Here is a 25,233-nt window from a genome sequence, read left to right as displayed (position 1 = left end):
AATGAGAGAGATGCAGAATGCTATTCAAATATATTGACACCTACCTAAAAGAAGCTATATAACCTAAATCACATTTATATTTATGAAGAAAGATTTAGAAGCAAAAGGAGTTACAAACAAGGAAATTTAATTCATTTGTATAAAAATAGCACTCCTGACTATTGGGTGACTACAGGGATACCACTTTTTTTGACCCCACAAGTTCAGGATTGAATAACAGACATCTTAAATAACAAAAAAAAAAGCAATATAGGTTAAATATTCTTTATCTGAAATACTTGAGACCAGAAGTGTTTCAGATTTCAGATGTTTACAGATTTTGGAATATCTGCATATACATAATGAGATATCTTAGGGATGAGACCCAAGTCTAAATATGAAATTCATTTATGTTTCACATATATGTCATACACATAACCTGAAGGTAATTTTCGATAACATTTTCAATTATTTTGTGCATGACACAAAGTTTTTGTACACTGAATAACTGGAAAGCAAAGGTGTCACTATCTTATACTGGCACTCAAAAAGGTTTGCATTTAGAATTCTGGACTTTTAGATCATGGAGGCTCAATCCTATAAAGGGAAACATTTAAAAAAAAAAAAAAAAGATGAGCAGCAAATCAGGTTTCCAATTCTGCTTATTGTAGCTTCTCTTAATTTTATTTCCCCTCTTTACTCTTTATTTCTGATGGAGGATATCAGGCAAAGGAGGTAAGGAGAAAACCCACTCTCCCAGGTGCTACTCTTTCATTCCTAAGGATCTTTTTTCCCATCCAATCATGGGTTTTATGAGGAGCAGATAAGATACAAGCCTTTTCTTTGACCTCTTTCGCTGACATCTGTATCACAGCCAGGGAGTAGTATAAAGAAACTTAAAGAAGAAAAGCACAAAAAGAAAAAACTAATTTTCTTCATAGTCTTCAAAGTGAGATATTGGAAAAAACATAAAAATTTCTAGTTTTATCTCATTCTTTTTGACTTATTTTGTGATTCTTTTAAAATATGTGTGTGTATATATGTATATATAAATATATTAGTATAACACATGTATGTATGATCTACAAAGGATTTGAAAGAAGGCCTAAACATATGGAGAAAGACATTCATATACAAAAAACTTTTGATACTACAAAAATGATAATTTCCTCCAAATTAAATATTAAATTCTATGCAACTCAATAAAAATTCCCAGAAGGTTTCGTGGAATCTGAAAAGCTAATCCAAAAACATATACAAAAGAGACTAGTCAAATCAATTTTAAAGAATATGAGAGGGGGGCTTTACCCTATCAAAAAATACATAAAGAAAAAGGATAATAAACATAGGTGTACATACAAACCTACATATGGAGACATAGAGAGGGAGCTGGGGAGCAAAAAAAAAAAAAAAAAAAAAAAAAAAAAAAAAAAAACAAGAGCAGGCAGGGGCTCAAAGGTTTGATGCGTAGAGTTTTATTTCCTAAAACTTAAAAGTGTCTGAAATAAACGTGGCAAAACATTTAAAAATAAGGTGAACACATGGGTGTTTATTATACTATCTTGTCTACTAGAGTATTTTTTAATATAACAAAATTTTGAGGCCAAGATACAAGTTACTCACATAAAGATAAGTTGTTATTATCAAAAATTCCTTATGGAGGCAGCATTGTATTTTTTTAAAAGCTTGACTAAAAATACTACGAAATGTGCCAGATGCTCTATTATAAAAAACAAGTATTGGTTAATCTTGTCAGTATTAAGATTCCAAAAATACAAATGAAACATCAACCAAAAAATTATAAAAATATAGTTTAAAAAATGATGATAGATGTCTATTTAAATACAGAAACACTTTAAAAAAAAAAAAGCAAAGTAAATATGGCTAGTAAGAAAAGACTATCCCTTTAGAAATAATCAACCGATTCCTCACAAACTGTCAAGAATTTCTCTTCAGGTTTATTATTTTTAATTCCCTGAATGTCTCAAAATAGCCAATCAAATCACAGTTGTTGAACTACTGAAGGCCAAAACATAATTATGACCACGTATATTTTATAATTAACAATTGTCTCTGGTTAAGAGTAGGGATTTAGAAAGTAAAGCTTTAGTTTCTAGACAAAATATTTGAAATCTCAGTTTACGTGACTGGATCTGTGTACAATGTTTAAGGGAATGACATAACAAAAAGTGAGATTCAGAAAATAGTTAAGGGCAATTCAGGCTCTAAAATGTATTGCTTGTAGATGTTGACTGTATTATATCCTATAATTGCATTATACTGTCCTCTTTATTAAAATAAAAACACATTTTTTCCTGCTCCTATACAACAAAAGTCTTTCGCACTGGTTCCAGGTATTTTTATATAAAAATGTAATTTTAAACAGTTGTCTTGAAAGTACCAAGAAGAATTCATTTATATCAATGTCAAGTGAGTGAAGAGTTCCTAAATCAAGAAGAAATGTTACAGAGGTTGTCAGAAAACAAATAAATGTGATGTCAATGTGTATTAAATAAAAATCTAAAGTTATATTATGTACACAGAGAAAAATCATTTTCATTTTTATACTGCATTGCAGACAAGTAATATAATGCCATGATATCTTTACAGAAAACACAGTGCCATATATTTTCTTAATTATGTGTGCTCATATCACCCTCTAGTGGGCAAAATAAAGCAGACCATAAAAAAGGAAAAAAGAATCTGGAAAAAAAATCCACAGCATTCACAGATACATTCATTCAGCAGCAGCTCTTACTTACTTCATCCTCACTACGGGGAAAGCACTGTGATAGGTGCTGCTCAGGACTAGGACAAGAAAAGCAGGAAAAGCAGAAACAGAAAGACCTATGTTGGAAGACCTATGTCTGGAAGCGGTATAGGGAAAGAGAAGAGAATTAAATGGCAAAGGAAGGTATGTAGAGTGTGGAACTAAGGTGAATCTAAAATGTAAATTCATTTTGTTTATGAAAGAACTATATGAAAAAACCTCCAGAACTGAACTTATCATTATATTTAATTTTGAAATAAACTAATCAATGTAGATAATATCTTTCAGGGAAATAACGTCAAAAATATATCCTCAACAGTCAGTGTTTTCTGATATGTCACAGAGGTATGTGCATGCATATATACACACTTACAGATGATAAAATACAGTCACTATTTTCCTGGATCCTAGATTTAATCTAATTTATTGATTTGAGTTGGGTAAACTTGTTTTGTTGTTGTTGTTGTTGTTGTTTATTTTTTCTGTAACCTAGAACAGTGTTGATGGTGAACTTATTTGTAATACAATGTAGAATGGATATATTTGCTACTCCATGGCCACTCATTTATAAAGGAAATTGGGCACTGAAATTCAGATCTTCACTCTTCTTTTAACTTCCTATTAGTAGACTAGAAGATATTTGTGATGTAGATCCCTTCCATTTAATGCTTTAAAGGATTAGCTCTGCAAAGAGACATTGTGGATTCAAACACTGGCTTCATCCAGATAGGGACAGGAGGCAGGGAAATTTTAGGTAGAAGAGGGCAGATCCCCAGCAAGGACCCTGCTCTCAAGCTGAAAAGCCTGATACCATGGCCCAAAGTGAGAACTTACATTCCTATTTTCCTGCTCAAATGTTGTCTTTTCCAAAACTACCCATGGCCATCCTGTGCCCATAAAAACCCCAGGCTCAGCCAGCAGAGGGAAGAGAGGCAGCTGGCCATCAGAGACTATGGCGGGATGTCAGAGAGAAGCAGCCTGACTTCAGAGGGACAGCCTGATGGTGTAACCTGGGAGAAGAATCTGGCCCTAGAGGGCTAGACTTCAGGGTAAGACTACCTTCCTGCTCCATCCCCTTTTCACCTCCCCTTTCCACTGAGCCACTTTCATCAGTAATAAAATCCCCTGCATTTACCATCTTCAATTTATTCTTGAGACCTCATTCCTCCCGCACGCTAGACAAGAGCTCAGGTGCCGCAAGTGTGGTGCGAAAGGCAGTCACAGTTACCCTCCACTGAGTCATTAACACGTAAGCTGTCCATGGACAGCAGAGCTAAAACAGTACTGTAACACTTCCTCTGCGGCTTCAGGGGTCACCAGCACCCTCTCAGATGCTGCTGTAGGGCCAGTACAGAGTTTGCCTCTGCTCGTGCCCAAAAGCCCTTGCCCTGGCTCCTGCACCTGCTCACCTGCATGCTCCCATTCCTGTGGTCTCAGTGAGTGGAGCTCTCCCCTGCCAGCACTGAAGTGGCTGGCTAGTTCCAACACCCATGCACTCCAGTTCCCGCCCATGAAGGGGTAAGGGAAATACCCTGCTTCAATCCAACTAGCTGTGGAATCTTGAACCACTGATTCAACCTTTGAGTGCCTCATTTCACATTTGTAGAATGAGATGACTATCATCACCTATCTTATCAGAGAGTACCAAATGCATACGAAATGCCTAGCAAAGGTTACTCTTATTACTGTATTATTATTTATCATACCATTCTTTACTACAAAAAGTACTTTCAAATAAAAGATATAATAGAGAAAAAAAATTTCCTACAATTTTTAATAGTTAAGTACTGCCATATCTAAACTGTGCACCTTAATGTATTTCAAAAGAAAGCATGCAAATTCTATACATTACACACTATACACACATACCCAATTTATAATATACATTAGAGGTAATTGAACAATTTGTTAAACTAATGAACAAAAAGTTATCAGCTACATTCTACCAAACCAGTTTATCAAGCTTAGTCTTTAAGTTAGCAATATTTTATATAGCATTTGTCATTCTAAAGCAGTATTATCTCACATGACAAAATTTTTCTGTACTATTTTCACAGTAAAATTATGTATACCTTTAAGATATTTAAGAAAGATTATTTTAAAAATTCCTCTAACGCATTAAATTTATCTTTTAATAATTTATTGTAACATATATTTTACAACTTAAAAATCAAAGAAATAAATATAATTTCTAGACTGTACCACCTATACATGTAACCATATATAAAAAATTTACATAAGCAAAAATCACTATGATTTATAAAAACATAAAATATTTTCCTACTCAACATCACCTTCAGAGATCTTGCCACATGAACATGGTTATCGTAGACTAAAATGTCTATTGTCAGATTTTGTAGCCGATGGATGTGACTTAAATCACCTTCAAGAACAAGGTCTTGTATTAAGACTCTCCAAGATGGAAATGGTGTCCTGGTGCCATCCCATACCTGCCATAAGAGAGTAGTTTTATGATCCTTTAGAAAAAATGCTTGTGCTAAAAAGTTTTTTCCTGGTAATAGTACTTAAAAGTAATTGAACGTATGCCTCTGAATATTGACACTATTTTAAATATGACATTATTTTCTGATTGTAAAAGAACTACATATGAAATATGGGTAACGTGGAAAATGTAGAAGAATGTAAAGAAGAAAAAGAGTCACACTGCCATAAGCCCAGACTAAATATTCCTGAGTCAAGTGTTTTTATACAATAAAAACAAACCAAAATGGTCTTGAAAAACACTCATATGTATTAAAACATTTTTGCAAATACAACTAGTAAAATTACGAATGTTCTAAAAATTATAAAAATAATACATTTCTTTGACATTAATCAAATTATTTCTATGAGATTCAGTCTCATTCTTAAATTAGTTGTAAAGCATTATTCTGATGTTTCCATACAAAGAAGTAAATGTTGTAAATTTGAATAATTTCCTTTATATGATGATTTTCTGGTTCACATCATGCTTTTTGTTCTCCAAACCATATTACAGATGAGACATACAAACTACCTACCAGCTCTGGCTATAAATGACGCCTGGTTATTTATTTAAAAAAAAAACAAAACAAAAAAAAACATAAAACAAAACACAAAAGATAAGGCTGCACCAATACTGTAGATATTAAAACAAATAGAATATATACACTTAGAGAAAATTCAATTTGAGAATACTGCTCAGAAAAATAATTTATATAATATTAACAGAATAGAGAAAAATGTGGAATGATGCCAGATCAACAAATTTATTGAATTATATTTAATGCAAATGATTGGTGTACCATGGCTACTGAAAAATTAAAATGAATGCACTGTGGTTAGTAAAAAAGCTACCAACATTAATATTGTGCCCAGGTTGAGATGGAAAATGATTATACTATTTCGTATGTAACCAGACGTTATTTAGAGTAATGTCTAGCTCCTCTGTTTTTAAAAAATAAAATTTAAAAATTATTTCTGATACGTAAGAAAATCAATGTATGGAAAAAAAATCACTCATAATTCTATTTCCCAGAGACGAAAACAGTAAAATGTTGCTTTATAGGCCTCCCAATATATTTTTCTATGTACATATACATTTTTAGTGTGTAAATGAAACTACAGTATCACTAAATAGACTATCACGAAATTCTATCTCAACAAGTACATGTCTATAATATCATTTTATGGTTACAAAGTATTTTATGGTGACATTTACAATGTTATTTTATGGTCATCCTACATAAATAGTGTACACAATTTTCTATTGTTAGTATTGGGGCTTTTTCTAATTTTTCTACTGTATTCTCATTTTTTATACTGTAAGAAAGATAAATATATCCTTTTAAGTGTACCTTTATAAATATTTTAAATTATTTCCTTAAGATAATGAAAATAAAATTGCTGAGTTGAACGGTACAAAAAGACTTTTGAGGTTTACTTTTAAATTGTCATAAGAAAGGCTTTTACTAGTTCTTTTCTTTTTTTAAATTATACTTTAAGTTTTGGGATACATGTGCAGAATGTGCAGGTTTGTTACATAGGTATACACGTGCCATAAGGGCTTGCTGCACCCATCAACCCATCATCTACATTAGGTATTTCTCCTAATGCTATCTCTCCCCTAGCCCCCTAACCCCCAACAGGCCCTGGTGTGTGATGTTCCCCTCCCTATCTCCATGTGTTCTCATTGTTCAACTCCCAGTTATGAGTGAGAACATGCGGTGTTTGGTTTTCCATTTTTGTGTTAGTTGGCTGAGAATGATGGTTTCTAGCTTCACCCATGTCCTTGCAAAGGATGCGAACTGATTCTTTTTTTGGCTGCATAGTATTTCATGGTGTATATGTGACACATTTTCTTAATCCAGTCTATCATTCATGGGCATTTGGGTTGGTTCCAAGTCTTTGCTACTGTGAATAGTGCTGCAATAAACATACAATGTGTATGTGTCTTTATAGCAGAATGATTTATAATCATTTGGGTATATACCCAGTAATGGGATTGCACTGTCAAATGGTATTTCTGGTTCTAGATCCTTGAGGAACTGCCACACTATCTTCCACAATGGTTGAACTAATTTACACTCCCACCAACAGTGTAAAAGTGTTCCCATTTCTCCACATCCTCTCCAGCACCTGTTGTTTCCTGACTTTTTTAATGATTGCCATTCTAACTGGTGTGAGGTAGTATCTCATTGTGATTCTGATTTGCATTTCTATAATGACCAGTGATTATGAACTTTTTTTCATATGTCTGTTAGCCGCACAAAGGTCTTCTTTTGAGGAGTGTCTGTTCGTATTCTTTGCCCACATTTTAATGGAGTTGTTTTTTTCTTGTAAATTAGTTTAAGTTCCTTGTAGATTCTGGATATTAGCCCTTTGAAAGATGGGCAGATTGCAAAAATGTTCTCCCATTCTGTAGGTTGCCTGTTCACTCTGATGATAGTTTCTTTTGCTGTGCAGAAGCTCTTTAACTTAACTAGATCCATTTGTCAATTTTGGCTTTTGTTGTCATTGCTTTTGGTGTTTTAGTCATGAAGTCTTTGCCCATGCCTATGTCTTGAATGTATTGCCTAGGTTTTCTTCTAGGGTTTTTATGGTTTTAGGGCTTATGTTTAAGTCTTTAACCCATCGTGAGTTAATTTTTGTATAAGGTGTAAGGAAGGGGTCCAGTTTCAGTTTTCTGCATATGGCTAACCAGTTTTCCCAACACCACTTTATTAAATAGGGAATCCTTTCCCCATTGCTTGTTTTTGTCAGGTTTGTCAAAGATCAGATGATTGCAGATGTGTGGCGTTATTTCTGAGGCCTCTGTTGTGTTCCATTGGTCTATATATCTGTTTTGGTAGTAGTACAATGCTTTTTCGGTTACTGTAGCCTTGTAGTATAGGTTGAAGCCAGGCAGCGTGATGCCTCTAGCTTTATTCTTTTTGCTTAGGATTGTCTTGGGTATATGGGCTCTTGGGCTCTTTATTAACTTTTCAGTGTTATATTTTAAACTAACACTTACATGACAGTTGTTTTCACTTGTCCAAAAAAGTTATCTATTACAATGGGATGCAGGTATATGTTTTGTTTCTGTAGAGAGAAAATGTAGACTCAACTATTTCAGCTAAAATTTGGCACATTTTATCTTAGAATTTAAGAATTTTCTAAAAACATAGTCAAAAGATAGAATATTCCTCACTGCATAGTAGTAGAGTCCTTGTCATAGTAAGTGTTCAGTTGTTAGCAAATGCTCATTTGTTAAGAACGTCACATTTGCCAGAGAGTATGACTGGCTGACCTAAGATTCATTCTAACTTTGTTTGATTTTTATATTACTTTTGTTTCAGCTTTATCATATTTGACTTATTTAACTTTCTGTATGGCATATATTTACAACTTTCTCATAGTATTCCATGTGTATATGAATGTGCTATTTTCAACTGCTAGAACTTTATATTTTATTCAATGATTGCTAACTTCTCTGTTCTTTAATATGGGCAAAGTATAAATGATAATGCTAAACCCCAAGACTTGTCCAAGTGCCACTGCACTCCATTTCCTGCCCTATTATTCCAAAGAGAGTATCGAGAAATAACCATAGGAGCAGGCCTGAAGAGGCATTTGTTTAAATGTATCCTCCATAGGATGTCCAGGCAAGAAAAACAGACATTCACCTTTTCCAGAAGTTATTCTCTAAACTGGGATAGGGGTAAACAGAGATTTGATGGGTCTTAAGTTATTTTTTTATCTTGCTGATTTAAAAGCAAAACACAGTAATATAAAATGCTTCAAAACTATCCACGGTATGACTATGAAGTAGGCAGTGAAAGATGTAAGAAGAGAACCCAACATCAAGGGGACAAAAAAGTAAATAAATGAGAGGGAAGGTGACCTTGACAGGGAAACAGAAATATTCATGTATGGGACTACAAACTATGAAATAACAGAAAACAAGTCTACATATTATTACTACTAAAATAAAAAAATGCATAAGTCATACTATATTTAACATGTAGATCTGATAACACTAGAAGGAAAGTGTAAAACAGGAAGGAAAGAAAAATTTTAGAGAGGTACAAGAGTAGAGCTGCTTGAATATCAAAGCTCATCAAAAATAGTTAAAATCTAAGTTCCTAATATAATACACTGTATGCATATTTGTCTCATCAGAAAGCTGAAACATAAGCTCTTTACAGACATATAAGTGTTGCTAACTTATAATTTCCAGTATTAAAAAATATGTACCTTTAGAAGAAATGATGCTCCGTCCACTTCTGCTTTGCCCAAGAGCTGACAAGTCAGGTCAAAATACTGCATTGGCTGCACATCACACAATTTTAGTAATGTCCAAGACGGTGACATATGAGTAGATGCCCAAACACGTAAAGTTTCTACCATTTTGTGGTCCTCAGTAGTGAAGTTAAAATACTTGCTTGAAGTGCGAGGTATGATAGGGGCTCCCAAAGTTCCCTCAAACGTCAAAGATGCAAAGCCAGAGCTGGTGATACCCTGAGTCTCCTTTTTATATACTTGAATCTAAGAAAGTAGGGCAAAGTAGAAAAGAGATACAAATAAAATAGCTTACTGATGCAGAATCTATGAACTGAAGAAATTGGAAAGATTATCAATTTTGCCAGCATAATTAAGAGAGGGCATTTTTTAAAAACTATTTTTATTTAATTAGCATATGAAATTCTACTCTCACGTGCTGGTGCTACACTAAGATACATAAGTATCATGGACACTGTGAACCTCCATGCAAAATTCACTTACATTTTTGAAAGAGCTAGGTGGTGGTCTCCCTAATCCTATCAAGCTTGCAGTTTTACATTTTATTAGTTTTTTTTTATTAAGGTGTAATTTATACAAGGAAAAAGGATCATAAATGACAGTGACTTATGAATATTACAGAAAAGGCTACAACACTTGAAATATGAGAATATAAAGTGAATAAAATGAAGCTCAGGCTAGGGTTTAATCAGAGTGACTGAGAGCACTGAGATATGCCATAAGCTCTTTTGCTTTCTGAATTTGGGGGCTGTTATCAGAGGCACATACATTTATATTGCTATATCTTCATTAAGAGACCCCTTTGTCTTTATGAAAAGCTCCTTCCAAAACTCTCTCATAGTAATATAGTTATTTCATTTCCCTTATGTTTACTTAGCACATTTTTTTTTTTACAGCTTTAGTTCTAACTTGTTTAGGTCTTCATATTTAAAGTGCACTTCTTGTAGGTAGCATATATTTGGTTCCTGATTTTTTTTGTTCAGTCAATCCTTCCCTTGCAAATGGAAATTAGTCCATTCACAGAAAGGCAGTTATTAACATGGCCATATTTGAGTCTACTATCTTGTTTTCCTTTTTTTCCATGCTTCTTGCTTTTTAGGTTCTTTGTTTTTTTAAAACTTTTTTTTTTTCTATTGTTCCTTTCTTGTTTTCCTTTTGGAATTCTTATTAGTGCTCCACTTCCTTCTTCTTGGCTATGAATAAATCTTTAACTTTTCAATGTCTACTTGGAAATCAATATTGTTCTACTATGTACTTTCTACTTTCCATTTCATACTTGCTACTCCTATTTCATGCATTCTACTTCACAAATATAACTTTTCACTGGTAGAATTCCATTCACTCATCCCACCCATCCTTTGTGTTACTGTTGTAGTATTTTTTCTACATATTTTATAAACTCCACCATGTAATATTACCGGTTTTGCTTTAAATAGGCATTTATCTTGTAATTAAATTCTGGAAAGAAATAAAAACATTCTGTTTACATATTTACTATTTTTTTCCATCATTTCTTGTATTTTTGTCACTTCTTAACTATCCAGCTTCTAGTTGCTAGCATTCCTCTTTGGCCTGAATATCATTCTTTTGCATTAATGCTATGCAGATATGCTGGCCATGGACTATCTCATTTTTCCTTTATATAAAATGTTTATTTCACTCTCATTCCTAAAGAATGTATTTGCTGGATATAAAATTCTGTGTGAACAAATTTTTTTCTATCACCATGTACAAATTATTTCTTTGTTCTCTGGGTGTCATTGTCTCTGGTAAAAAGTGAAAGATGACTGGTATCATTGTTCTCCAACAATGTATCATTTATTCTCCAGTTGATTTCAAGATTTTTCTCTTTTTCTTTTTTTTTTTTTTTTTTTTTTTTTTTTTTTGAGACGGAGTCTCACTCTGTCGCCCAGGCTGGAGTGCAGTGGCCGGATCTCAGCTCACTGCAAGCTCCGCCTCCCGGGTTCACGCCATTCTCCGGCTTCAGCCTCCCGAGTAGCTGGGACTACAGGCGCCCGCCACCTCGCCCGGCTAGTTTTTTGTATTTTTTTAGTAGATACGGGGTTTCACCGTGTTAGCCAGGATGGTCTCGATCTCCCGACCTCGTGATCCGCCCGTCTTGGCCTCCCAAAGTGCTGGGATTACAGGCTTGAGCCACCGCGCCCGGCCGATTTTTCTCTTTTTCAATGGTATCACTATCTTTTGTTTGGATGTGCTTTTCTTTGTGCACACCCTGCATAAAGTACATTTAAGTCTTTGTTTTTCCTCAAATTTGGGGAAATTCTGGTCCTTATTTCTATAAATATTTTATTTCCCTTCACCCGCTCTCCTCTTGCATCCTAAATTACATGTAACATTTGATATTGTTCCATAGGTCCTTACAGTCTATTAATTTTTATTTAATCCTTGTTCTTCAGATTAGGTAGTTTCTAATGATTTGTCATCAATTTAACTTATATCTGATCTTAGCCCATCCAGTAGATTTTTCTTTTCATTTGTTCTTTTCAGTTCCTGAATTTCTATTTTTTTAAGTTTCCACTTCTCTGCTGAAATTTATCTTTTCACATTCATTTAACATCTTCCTCTAATTCACTGAATGTATTTTTGCTTAATTTCTTTTTTAAAATTATTTTATTTATTTATTTATTTATTTATTTTTGAGAAGGGTCTCGTTCTGTCACTCAGGTTGGAATGCAGTGGTGTAATAATATTTCACTGCAGCCACGACCTCCCGGGCTCAAGGGATCTTCCCACCTCCACTTAATTCTTTGAAAGTCTGTATAATCTGTGCTTTAAAGTTTTTGTTTAATAAAGACAACATTTGGGCTACCATGGAGTTGATTTGGAATGTCTATGCTTTCTTTTTTCTTGACTAGGGGTAACACTTTCTTGTTTTCATGTCTAGTGTATCTTTTTTGTTTACTAGACATCATAGATGCTATACTGTAAAGACTCTGAATTATGTTGGCTTCTTCTGACAAACACTGATTTTTGTTCTCGCTGGCCACTGAGTTGTTGTCTAGTCATCTTAAACTCATGAATGCTTGTTTTTAAGCTTTGTTAGGGTGATCTGTGGAAAGCTCATGATGTTTCCCAAAGTCTTCTACATTGATGGGACTCATCCTGCAAACTCTCTGCGAAGTCTTCTCCGTAGAACTCGTTTTAGGCTTTGACAAAACATGTGTATAACAGGCCTTACTCTAAGATGTGATCCTTTGTGAGGTGAGCTACTTTAGGGGGGAGAAACCTTTATATTGCCTCAGCTGAATTTCCAAGGTGTTAAATAGTTATTAATTATTTGTCCCTATCTTGGACTTCCAGCACCCCATTACTAGACCTCTAGTATCTGCTTCATGTTCAACCACAATGTTCAACCACAGTTCAAACACACAGCAGCTTTTGTAATCCTTAAGTGGTTCTACCCCACCCTGTGCAGCCTGGTTTTCAACCAAGTATTCAAGTCCACCCCAACCCTGATGAACTTTTAGACATCCCCTTCTGTATAGCTCTTTCCTCTCTGGTTTCTTGTTGTGAAAATTCCAGTTTTCAGTTGCCTTGAACTTTGACTTCAGCTGTATCAGGACCACAGCTTGAACTTCAGCTTACTGTGCAGTGGTTGAGAAAATGTCTGTAGGCAGGGATGTGGTCATCATGGGGCTCACTTTAAAAGTTTCTCTTCACTCTCTGATCATAGCTACCCATTGTCCGATGCCTAAAAAACAGTCGCCTCATACGTTTTATGGGTCTTCGTGGCAGCAGGGTTAGTCCAGTACCAGTTAATTTCTCACAGTGCGGAAGTTCACTCTGCAGATTCTAACTATACTTGCCTACAACTGATCTATTATCTAACTTTACACTTTTAAATGGATTCTACTTGATGTATATGCTGCTTCTCCTTTATACTCCAATGTCTGATTGATGCTTGGTTCTGTGATCATCACTGTTATTACCAATTCCATGCTCACTAGTGTATACTGTTTACCAAAGCTTGCCTCTGCTGATTATCATAGTAAAACAGAACCAACTTCCAGCTTAGGTGTGTTGGTAGCTTTCACATATCATTTATGAGCAGATCCTCTTTGCTTGAGATTCAAAATATACCTTAATTAGTCTACTTCTATTTCCACCACCACTGTAGTCTAAAGCATCCTCATTTCATGTCTGTAAACTGAAATAGTCTTCTAAAGAATATCTTTGCCTTCATGCTTGTTCTTCAACAACCCATCTGTTATCCACGTGTTACTGAGTGATTTTTTTTCAAAATTTTAACCAATCATTTCATGTGCACATTTAAAACCCTCTAATGACTTCTCATTATACCTAGAGTAAAATCTAAATAACTTACCTACCACAATTTCATCTCGTAACACCTCCCCCATAGCTGACTAGGATCCATGCTAGTCTTCTTTCTGTTTCTCCAATACCACACTCATTCCTATTATAGGGCCTTGGCACCTATAGTGTCATCTGGTGGAAAACGTTTTCCCTCAAATCTCAGTAGGACTTCTCATTATCATCATTTGGGTCTCAATTCTTATGTCTCCTCATTAGAAAGGCCTTTCGTGATTTTGCCTTATTTTATTTATTTATTTATTTATTTATTTATTTATTTATTTATTATTTTTGAGATGGAGTCTCGCTCTGTCGGCCAGGCTGGAGTGTAGTGGTGCGATCTCAGCTCACTGCAACCTCCACCTCCCGGGTTCAAGCAATTCTCCTACCTCAGCCTCCCGAGTAGCTGTGACTACAAGCACCCACCACCACACCCGGCTAATATTTGTATTTTTAGTAGAGACATCGTTTCACCATACTGGCCAGGCTGGTCTCGAACTCCTGATCTTGCAATCCTCCTGCCTAGACCTCCCAAAGTGCTGGGATTACAGGTGTGAGCCACTGTGCCCAGTTGCTTTATTTTCTTTATAGCAACTATCACTACTTGAAATTACTTTGATTTATATGCTTTACTTTTATATTGTCTGCTTCTTTGCATTAAAACAGAAGCCTATACAAAAAAAAAACAACAATTTTTGCTGGAAAAAAGAAGAGTAGATCTTGACTCTTGTTTTATGTATATTTTTGCTATGAACTATCATCTTCAAATTGCAATAAGAAAAACAAGAAAAAATAAATTCTGGCTGTTTTATGTATATTTTCGCTATGAATTATGATCCTCAAACCGCAATAAGAAAAACAAGAAAAAATAAATTCTGATATCTAAAACAGATGTCTGTACTTAGAATGACCTTGCTCAACTAAAGAAAACAGGGCTATTCAAACAAAGCTAGCGAACTGTCAACATAAAGAGTGTAAGGAAGTGCTAGTAGCCCTAAATATGAACATTTCACGAAAACAGAGAAACAACTTTATAGAAAAATATAGTAACCTTAAATCTATACAGCAGCCTCAAAATATATAAAACATAAAATTAAATAAGAAGGCTTAAACCCCATTAACATTGCTTTAAATTATTAAGCAAAATCGGTAGAACTAAAAGAAATAGGCAAATCCTCTATCACAGTAGTCTTTAAAACACAGTTTTCAATAGCTGATAAAATAAGTAGATAAGAAATAAAAAATGATATTGACCATATGGTAGAACATAAAGTAAGCATTCACAAATTTCAAAATACTAAACATTTCAGAGTATGTTTCCTGACCACAATAAACAATAGTAAAAGAAGGTAACTATTAAATGATTTAAATAAATATAAAAAACAAACAATAATCCTATGGAATTGGATTGAATATAACTCTCTATATATATTATTTGGATTATTTGAATATAATTCAAATATAAATTCAATATATAAATATATGTTCAATATAATTCAATATATACTCGATGAGTCAACATTTATTTGAATTTTCATATTGATTTCCTCTCTGACTTATGGATTATTTACAAATTATTTATAAACCCATAGATCAGAGATGAAATCAATGATCAATATAAAAATTCAATTATATATTCAACTGAATGGTAATGAAGTTATGACAAATTAAAACCTGCTGGATACAACTAAGGCAGTACTTAAAAAATTTAGTCATAAATGAATATATTACAAAAGAGATGGCTAAATTATTATAGTAGTAAAGTTAATTTTCTACAGTGATAATACTGCATCTTTATATTCATTCACATTTCTCTAGACTGTGAATGGAGCCTGTATGGTCTGTAAGTGTTTGTGTATATAAATCGTTGAAAATCTCCAAAAAATTTTCCAAAATACTTGGTGAAAAAAGTCTGCATGTAAGTGTGCCCATGTAGTTCAAACCTGTGTTGTTCAAGGGGTAACTACATGCTGTTAGAGGTCATGAGATTCTTTACTCCTGTAGCAGGAGACACAATAATGACCTCTCTGGATGGGGATATGAGGGAAGTTTCTAGAGTGTTAGCTATATGAGTATAGTTATATTGTGAATGATGAAATGTTTATCTATTTGCTATTAAATAGTAACTTCCATAAACAATAACAACAACTAAATATGTTTATGAAGGAAGCATGCATTCTTTGAATACAGTATATAGGAAACAATACTTTGAAAAGTAAGCAATTTTTTGACGTTTAAATAGTATGTATTGCATGGCTATGATAATATTTCTTTTTTTCTTTTTCTTTTTGAGTCGGAGTTTTGCTCTTGTTCCCCAGGCTGGAATGCAATAGCACAATCTTGGCTTGCCACAACCTCCGCCCTCCGGGTTCAAGTGATTCTCCTGCCTCAGCCTCCTGAATAGCTGGGATTACAAGCATGTAGCACCACGCCCGGCTAATTTTGCATTTTTAGTAGACACAAGGTTTCTCTATGTTGGTCAGGCTGGTCTCGAACTCCTGACCTCAGGTGATCTGCCAGTGTCAACCTCCCAAAGTGCTGGGATTACAGGCATGAGCCACCACGCCCAGCGATGATAATATTTCTATTTCTTTTTATCTTTACACAAATATTCTCCATTATCCTCCTATTCTCAAGGAAACAGCATTAATAGGTCATAAGAAGTGCCTAAAAGTAGAACACAGCTGAACACTGTCCTCATTTGTGAGCATCAGACTGACCATGAAGGACAGAATTAAATTGAAGCCTTAGAAGAAAAAGACAACCAAGATGATGAAGAGGTTACATGGAAACCCATGTAACAAAGGAAAACATGAAGAAACTGAAATATTTAAAATCTAAGGGACTGAAAATATACAAAGTATTTAAAAGCTGTCCAAAGCATCATGCAGTAATTTCCAAAGAAAAATTCCAAAAGTTCATTGAACAAAAAGGCTCAATTAAATAAATATTATAGCAATAAGGAAAATAATTTTGAGAAAATAATAATCCTTTGCATTTGTAAGTTCTAAATTTTTTATTTCTTAAAAATTGTGCTATTTAATAACTCTACCCTTATATTAAAGGCTTTCTTACATTTAGTTATTTAACTACAGGCATACTTTTAAAAGTACCTGTTCATATCTTATTTCTTATAAATGAAAACCAACTTAATTTGATTTTATACTTAGTATCTCAATGTTTTCATTGAACATGAATTAATACAAGAAACAGGAAAGAATAATATAATCTCCTAATCTTTGTATACTTTTTTTCTTGTTGACCTAAAGTTGTTTTTTAAAACATTAAAACACAAATGTTCTTTATCAAACTCTACAGATAAAACTTCTACAGCATTAGTCTATATTTAGAAACAGAAGACAGAATGGAACTAGTCTTAATCAGGGCATGTAATACATTTTTGGGGAACGAAGGCAAGTGGTTTGTTCAAATGAAGATGTTTCCTACTGTAAATTATTTGAAGTCTGATAATATTTACACTACTTCTTATCTCGTAAAAAGCTTGCTGTCATGTTCTAACAAAGCAACCACATAATTAGTGCTAACTAGTTTCAGTGAAAAATACAGAGTTCTCTTCAAATAAAGTTCTAGACAGTATGAATTATACCTTCAGCCTGTGAAAGCGAACAATATCTCCATTTTTATAAATTATTGGAAGAGCTTCATAGTTTCCACTAAAGAGCAGGCAAGTTAATTTTACATTTGTCTGGTCCACAATTGTTACAACTGAGCAATAATCTGGAAAACACAAAAATATTTTACCTGACTTTCAATATTTTAAAGCATTAGATAAAATAAGAGTATGCTTACTTCAAAACACCAAACTTTATTCTTCTTTTTAATTAAGCCTTCTAAGAGTTAAAAAACAGACATTTTCTTAGCTTTCAATACACACTGCAAAATTATTTTGCAGAAGTGTTCTATAAATATTACTTTTAGAAAGTTTAGTAAAACAAAAATAAAAATCTAATTCAGTATAAATTGTCTGGAGAGAAAATAACCTTTTTTATTGCTTCAAGGTTTACAAATCATGAAACATAAACGTAGTCAAATAAGAAAAAAGCAATTTATAAAATAAACATAACTAAATTTAGAATGAAAACAAAGGCTAAGCTATTTATAGCAGATATGAAGGTTGTACCCATACTGCATAAAGAACTTATAAAAATCAGGATGATACAGTATATATGTCATACAAATGAATAAACAATTCATAGAAAATGTCGTAACAAAAAATTCAAAAGAGAAAATGGCAATTCTTGCTGGTCACCTATAAAAAATTACACATTATAACAAAAGAGAGGTATTTTATAAAATTTAAACTGGCAGAAAAATTTAATATTCGGGTTGCTGTAAAATGGTAACTTTAAACATTGGTGGTAGTAAAAATTGTCTGCTGGTGGTAGTAAAAACTGCCTTTTTTTTTTTAATTAACACATAAAAGATTGTATGTATTTATGGTGTGCTATACATGGTTTTGAAGTACACATACATTGTGAAATCATCAAATCTAGCTAATGAAAATACACATTACCTCACATAGTTATTTTTGCAGTGAGAACACTTTACATCCATTTTCTTAGCATTTTTCAAGAATACAACATATTTTTCACTACAGTCACTGTTATACAATAGAACCCCTGAACTTATTCTTGCTAACCAAAATAGTGTATCCTTTGACCAACATCTCCCCAAAACCTTCCCATAGCCACACAGGGCCCTGGCAACAACCATTCTACTCTCTACTTCTATGAGATCAATTTTTTAAGATTCTGTACCTGGCTTATTTTACTTAAGAATGTCCTCCAGGTTCATCCATGTTGTTGTAAATGACAGAATTTCCTTCTTATGTCTAAATAGTATTCCACTGTGTATATAGACCATATTTTCTTTATTCATCCATTAATGGACGCTTAGGTTTATTCTATGCCTAATGTGAATAAGCCTGCAATAAACATGGGAGTGCAGATGTCTCTTCAACATATTGATTATTTCCTTTTGATATACATAGTAGTGATCCCTATCTGAAGTGTCACCTTCCACAGTTTCAGTTACCTGCAGTCAACCATGATCTACAAATATTTAATGGAAAATTCCAGAAATAAACAACATGAATCATCCCTTCATGCAGGGTATCCACACTGTGCATGCTCCCTGCCTGTTAGTCACTTAGTAGCTGTCTCTGCTATCATATCAACTGTTGAGGTATCACAGTGCTTGTGATCATGCAACCCTTATTTTACTTAATAATGGCCCCAAAGTGCTAAGACAAAGTGGTAAGTGCTTAGTTAAACTTTATTATAGGTATGTATATTTAGGAAAAAACAGTGTATACAGAGTTCAGTACCATCCATGGTTTTGGGCAGCTGCTAGGGGTCTTGGAGCATATCCCCTTTGGACAAAGGAAAAGTACTGTACCCAGTAGTGAGATTGTGGGATCATATGGCAGTTCTAATTTTTGGAAGAATATTTATATGTTTTCCACAATACTTGTGCTAATTTACATTGCTACCTACAATGCGCAAAGGTTATCTCTTCTTCACACCCTTGCGATACTAGTCTTCTTTTTGATAACAGCTATTGTAATAGGTGAGAAGTGGTATCTTGCTGTGGTTTTATTTTAATGATTAGTGATGTTGAACATCTTTTCGCATACTTGTCTGCCATTTGTATGTTATTTTTAAAGAAATGTCTATTCAGGTCCTTTGCCCATGTTTAAATTGGGTTGTTTTCTAATCATCTAGTTGAGTTCCTTATACAATTTAGATATTAACCCATTATCAGATACACAGTTTGCAAATATTTTCTCCCATTCTTTACTCTGTTAATGCTGGTTGTGCAGAAGGTTTTTAAGCTTGATACAATCCCATTTATCTATTCTTGCTTTCATTGCCTGAGCTTTTGAGGTCCTTTCCAAAGAATTTTTGGTGAGCTCAATCTCATGGAGCTTTTCCCCTATGTTTTCTTCTAGTAGGTTCATAGTACTACATTGAACAGAAGTGGCAAGAGTGGGCATCTTTGTCTTGTTACAGATCTTAGAGGAAAAGATTTCAACTTTTTCTGCATTAAAATGATCACATAATTTTTGTGCTCCATTCTGCTAATAAACATTTTGATTTGCGTGTGTGGAACCACCCTTGCATACCTGGAATAAATCCTACTTGATCATGGCAAATAGTCTCTTTAATGTGCTATTGAATTTGGTTTGCTAGTATTCTGTTGAGGATTTTTGCATCTATATTGACCTGCAGTTTTTTTGCTGTTAGTTTTTATTGTCTTTGTGTCTTCAGTATCAGAGTAACGCTGGCCTCGTGAAATGAGTTTGGAAAATATTTCCTTCTCTTCCATTTTTGGAAGAGGCTGAGAAGAGTTAGTGTTAGTTCTCCATGGAATGTTTGATAGAATTTGATGCTACCTATACACATGATTCAGAAAATGCATTGACTTTCTGTCCTTCCTAGTCCCCTAGTAATGAAGGTATACAGATTGAAAGGAACAAACCACAAAACAGTGAAGGAAAGGAGAGTGGGAAAAAACAACGTATTTCAGGAAAATGGAAAGTAAGTGGTTAAGAGATAAAATAAACAGAAGAGGCCAAAATCCAGAAGATACTACAAGGTGGCTACAGTAAAGATGGGAGCCACTTGGATTAAGCGTGAGAGTAAAAAGTAGGGATGAAATCAGGGGATCAATTAGAAGTTTACACACAGAGCAAGTGTTTCAATTCAATGACTAACCATCCTTATTCTCCACTTCCCTGAAAATGACTTCAGGCAACATCTTTGTATTTAACAACCTTTCCATTTTGAAAACTTCTAGGAACACAGGTTCTTTTCCAAGGACGCTAAACTCATTAACTGGGAAGTGGTAAGACTTCTCACGTTGGTGTTAACAACCAGAATAAATTCCTCCTCACCATCACATTAGGGAACCTACAGCTTGATTGGCAGTTCTCATCCCACCCACCCTACGCTGAAAATTTCAATCAACATGCCCTAACAAGTACTATTAGTCACTATCCAGTTTCCCACTCAAGGAGAGGGAGTATTACAGAAATGAACTACTTACAAACAAAGCAAATGAGAAAGGTATATGAAACCTAAAATAAACTATATCTACATTCTTAAATACAAAAATACAGCAGAAAATTACCAGGCATTAGAATAAAAATGGAAGACGCTGTAATCCTAGCACTTTGGGAGGCCAAGGTGGGTGGATCATTTGAGGTCAGGAGTTCAAGACCAGCCTGGCCAACATGGTGAAACCCCACCTCTACTAAAAATTACAAAAGTTAGCTGGGTGGTAGTGGTGCTCTCCTGGGAAGTGGAGGTTGCAGTGAGTCGAGATCATGCCACTGCACTCCAGCCTAGATGACAGAGTGAGATCTGTCTCACAAAAAAAAAAAAGGGAGACAGAAAGAAAATGGGGTTAAGAAGAAAAACGAGAGAAGGGAGTGAGGGGGAGGGAAAAAAAGGAGAGAGAGAGCAAAGGGGAGAAAGAAGGGAGGAAAGAGAGAGAGGAATGGGAAGGGAAAGGGAGGGTAGAAAAAGAGAAATCTGAATTTGTGAGAAGGGTGAAATAACCTGGAACAACAACAACAACAACAAAAAAAAACTCTAAAAATGAAAAAACTTTAATAAGCATTTTCAGAAAGAGTAAAAATATATTATATTCTCATCCCTTGAGGACCCACTGGCTCCAATTTTAGGTTTTAAGTTTCCTTTGTCACTATTTCTTACTATCAGTAAGGAGCGACACTTCATGCCATTTTTTCTTTGTTAGCAGTCTTCCAATGACCAAAGATAAATTTTATTTATTTTTCGAAACACAGAACACATTCTTACTTGCAATTACCATATGGCTCTATCGTACCGTTTTATACATCTGAGATACATTATGGAATCTTTTTTCCTATATCTTGAAATATATTGATATTCATTATCTGAGTAATTATTTCATCACTATGCATTAATTATTTCTATGCATGCTTAAAAAGACTAATTTTTAAAATGTGAAATGAGGCAATTGTCTAAAGGATGATACAAGAATCAAATAATCACTATTGTATCATTCTTCAGTTTTCATACTCAAGATATAAAAGAAGTTTGGAGACATCATCTTTTGAGTTTCTTCTTTAGCTTTATTTAAAAATAGTTAAAAATTCAAAATTTTAAAATTTGTGCCCACGGTCAGTGAGAAGAACATTGATGGAGGAAGTCAAATAACCATTATTAGATGAATCAGAAGCTAAATGCAAAAACAGCAGCGCGTTAGCCAATGATGATAAAATTGATCACATAAGTAAAATCTCAGGCTATTTATCTCCAGATGATATCCTATATAAAGTTTCTCAAGCTCAAGAATTGATGCATGAAAATACGTTTCTAAAAATAGGGAGAAAACACAAAATATTTCTAAAAATGGAGAGAAATATGGTATTCTTATCCAGTAAGTCATTCAACAAAAATGATTTCACCATACGATATTCTGGGACATGACTAAGGACCATTCCATTTTGCTAAAATGACTTGTGATGGCATTCTTTCATCTTAAATGATATTTGCATACCAAAATTCACATAAAATGGCATGTAAATGGATATGCAGAAGGCAAGTGTATACATAAAGGTAGTGGAAAGAATAGGTGAGCTCAAAATGAAAGATCCATATTTAGTCATTTGAATTGATGTTTACAAATCTAAAAGAGAAACTGTTTTGTAATTATGGAGCAAAAACAGCTGCTCTCTCCAAAAAAATTTTTGAGTCAACAAAGTTTTCAAAAGTATTTTGATGATGCAAGTGCAAGAAGAAAAACCAAAAGCAGTAATAAGCTAGAACCATTTGTTTGTGTATCTTTAAAACTAGGAAAATATGGGATTATGAAAGAAAAATGACTCTGCTATGTTTATGTCCTTTTTATAATTTTTAATGACTTTATTTTCTCCTTATTCTCACTGCTGCATAATATTTGAAAAATGACTTAAAAATTCAAAAACTTTAAAAGGTATTGGAATCATATAGTAAAAGATAATGATTGTTTTTCCTATTATGCTTAGGTGCCAAAAAACTGATGATACCTCTTAGAACTTAAAGCAAAAGGAAAAAGAATGACAAAAGGACAGAAAATGGAGAAAACAATGAGTGAGAGAGAAAACTCAAAGAATTCGGCTTTCTGAACTCTGCTTTCTGAGAAAGAGATCCTCTTTATGGATATTTGGATATGGTACAACAGCCTGCTTCCCCACAATAAGGTTATATCCTCACTTATGCAATTTGGTTCAAAACTCAAGGGTGCTGAACATTTGTAGCATTACTTAAATATACAGACTGTTTCTGTAAATTTTTCTGGAACATACACATTAAAGGAAATTCATGTGGCAAGAATGGGCTATCGTTCTCAACTCCAGCACTTGTACACTTTTGTGGAACATTCCACAGCAAATACATACTCTGTAAAAAATTCAGGAGCAAAAGAAAAGCCATGCAAAAATATTCTATTAACTGTTCTACTCTACATAGACTTTGTTTCTGTTAAATTCTGTACCCCAGGCAAAAAAGTCAGAACCAAAGAACAGCTGACAATCTCATTCCATAAAATCAACTTTAGCAGTACAATATCTAACCAAGAGAAGCCCCAAAAGTAGTGTTCAAGAATAGAGGAAGAACATTTACTAGAAGTGAATGATGCAGTCTTCCAATTAAAAGGGCCCACTGAAGGCAAACAGGATAAATGATCACACCAAGTCACATAATTGTGAAATTTGGGAACACCGAATATTTTTTAAAATTCTAAAAACTTCTGTAGAGAATAAAACAAGTCACCAATGTAAAACTGAGAAGTAGATTAACATCAGACTTTTCTATCAACACGACTGGGGTTACTAAAAAGACAACAAATCAATGTCTTCAAAGTCTAAGGAAAAATGTTGATACTTCAACTTTATAAAACCTGACAAAACTATCAATCAAGCATAAAGACAGATGAAGAACATTTCCAGATTTTGGCCAATCAAATATTTTACCTCCACAGTATCTTTCTTAGGTAATTCTCCAGCAATACAATGGGAAAAAACATAAAATAGGAAAATGCAGAGTACGGACAATAGTAATGGATCTCCCAGATTGATAGTTAGAGAGCAGGCCTAGCAAACTACTACTCTAGATTGGAGCAGAAGGGAGCTGATAAGAAAGGAGAGGTTCATTAAAAAAAATAAAAGAGTAATCACTTAGCATAATGTTCTCCAGATTCCTTCATGTTGCTTCAAGTGACGGGATTTCCTTCTTTTTTTCCACATGATTTCATTTACACACGGAATCTAAAATAGTCAAACTTACAGAAGTAGAAAGTGACTATCAATGCCAGGGAGCGGGGGTGGTGAGAAATGGGGAGATGCTGGCCCGGCATGGTGGCTCATGCCTGTAATCCCAGCACTTTGGGAGGACAAGGTGGGTGAATCACTTGAGACCAGGAGTTCGAGACTAGCCTGGCCAATATGGTGAAACCTCGTCTCTACTAAAAATACAAAAAATTAACCAGGTATGGTGGTGCCTGTCTGTAACCCCAGCTATTTAAGAGGCTGAGGCATGAGAATCACTTGAACATAGGAGGCAGAGATTGCAGTAAGCTGAGATCATGCCACTGAACTCCAGTCTGGGTGAGAGAACAACTCTGTCTCAAAAAAAGGGGCAGGGAGAAATGCTCACCAAAGGATAGACAAACTTTCAGTTCAACAGGAGGAATAAATTTTCAAGATTTGCACAGTATGGTGACCATGGTTAATAATAATGTATTGCATATTTCAAAATTGCTGAGAGATTTTAAATGTTCTCACTACAAAAAATAAGTATGTGATGTAATGGGTATGTAAATTAGCTTTACGTAATCATTCCACAATGTATACACATATCTAAACATCACATTGTCCCCCACAATATATATTTGTTTGCCAATTTAAAATAAAAATTTAAATTAAAACAATAAATAATCCCATAGACAACTACATATTTATATAAACTTGAGGGCATAGTGAAGGCCCAGTTTTATCATTAATAACAATAGCAACAAAAAAGAAAAGGCATTAGAAATCCCACAAAATATAAAAGACTATACAGGAATAGCTCATCCAATAACGAAGAAAACTAAAATGTAGCACAGAGATAGCCAAAGAATGGAAGAAATATGTATGGTACAGAAGAGAATATAAATGCTCATAATTATGACAAAAGATGAGTAAAGGTATACCTGACAGAAGACTAAAGAAGTAAACAATAACACTGAATAAAGTTGACGAATAAGAAATGAAAGACAAATACATTATTTAAAGTTAAAGACAATCAATAAGAAAAAAATGAATAAAAATTTAAAAGGAATGATATTTTCCATAGTATAAAACA

At 34.0% G+C, this 25,233-nt stretch overlaps 1 protein-coding gene across 13 annotated transcripts in view; it reads right to left on the bottom strand.

Annotated features, from left to right (window-relative positions):
* POT1 (protection of telomeres 1) overlaps positions 1-25,233 on the bottom strand; it is a 113,382-nt gene that overhangs the window by 29,510 nt on the left and 58,639 nt on the right. For 12 of the 13 annotated variants that reach the window (XM_031665189.1, XM_031665194.1, XM_031665187.1 and 9 more), the window contains 3 exons: positions 17,448-17,578; positions 9,464-9,754; positions 5,044-5,199 (listed from right to left, as the gene is read on the bottom strand). In XM_031665189.1, coding sequence (XP_031521049.1) covers positions 5,044-5,199; positions 9,464-9,754; positions 17,448-17,578 — 578 coding nt within the window. The remainder of the gene's footprint in view (positions 1-5,043; positions 5,200-9,463; positions 9,755-17,447; positions 17,579-25,233) is intronic. The other variant, XM_031665199.1, reaches the window with a different exon arrangement.

This window comes from Papio anubis, chromosome 4, assembly GCF_008728515.1.
Source record: "Papio anubis isolate 15944 chromosome 4, Panubis1.0, whole genome shotgun sequence".
Lineage (NCBI taxonomy): Eukaryota > Metazoa > Chordata > Mammalia > Primates > Cercopithecidae > Papio > Papio anubis.
Note: the sequence above shows the minus strand (reverse complement) of the source record. Positions and strands in the feature narration are given on the sequence as shown.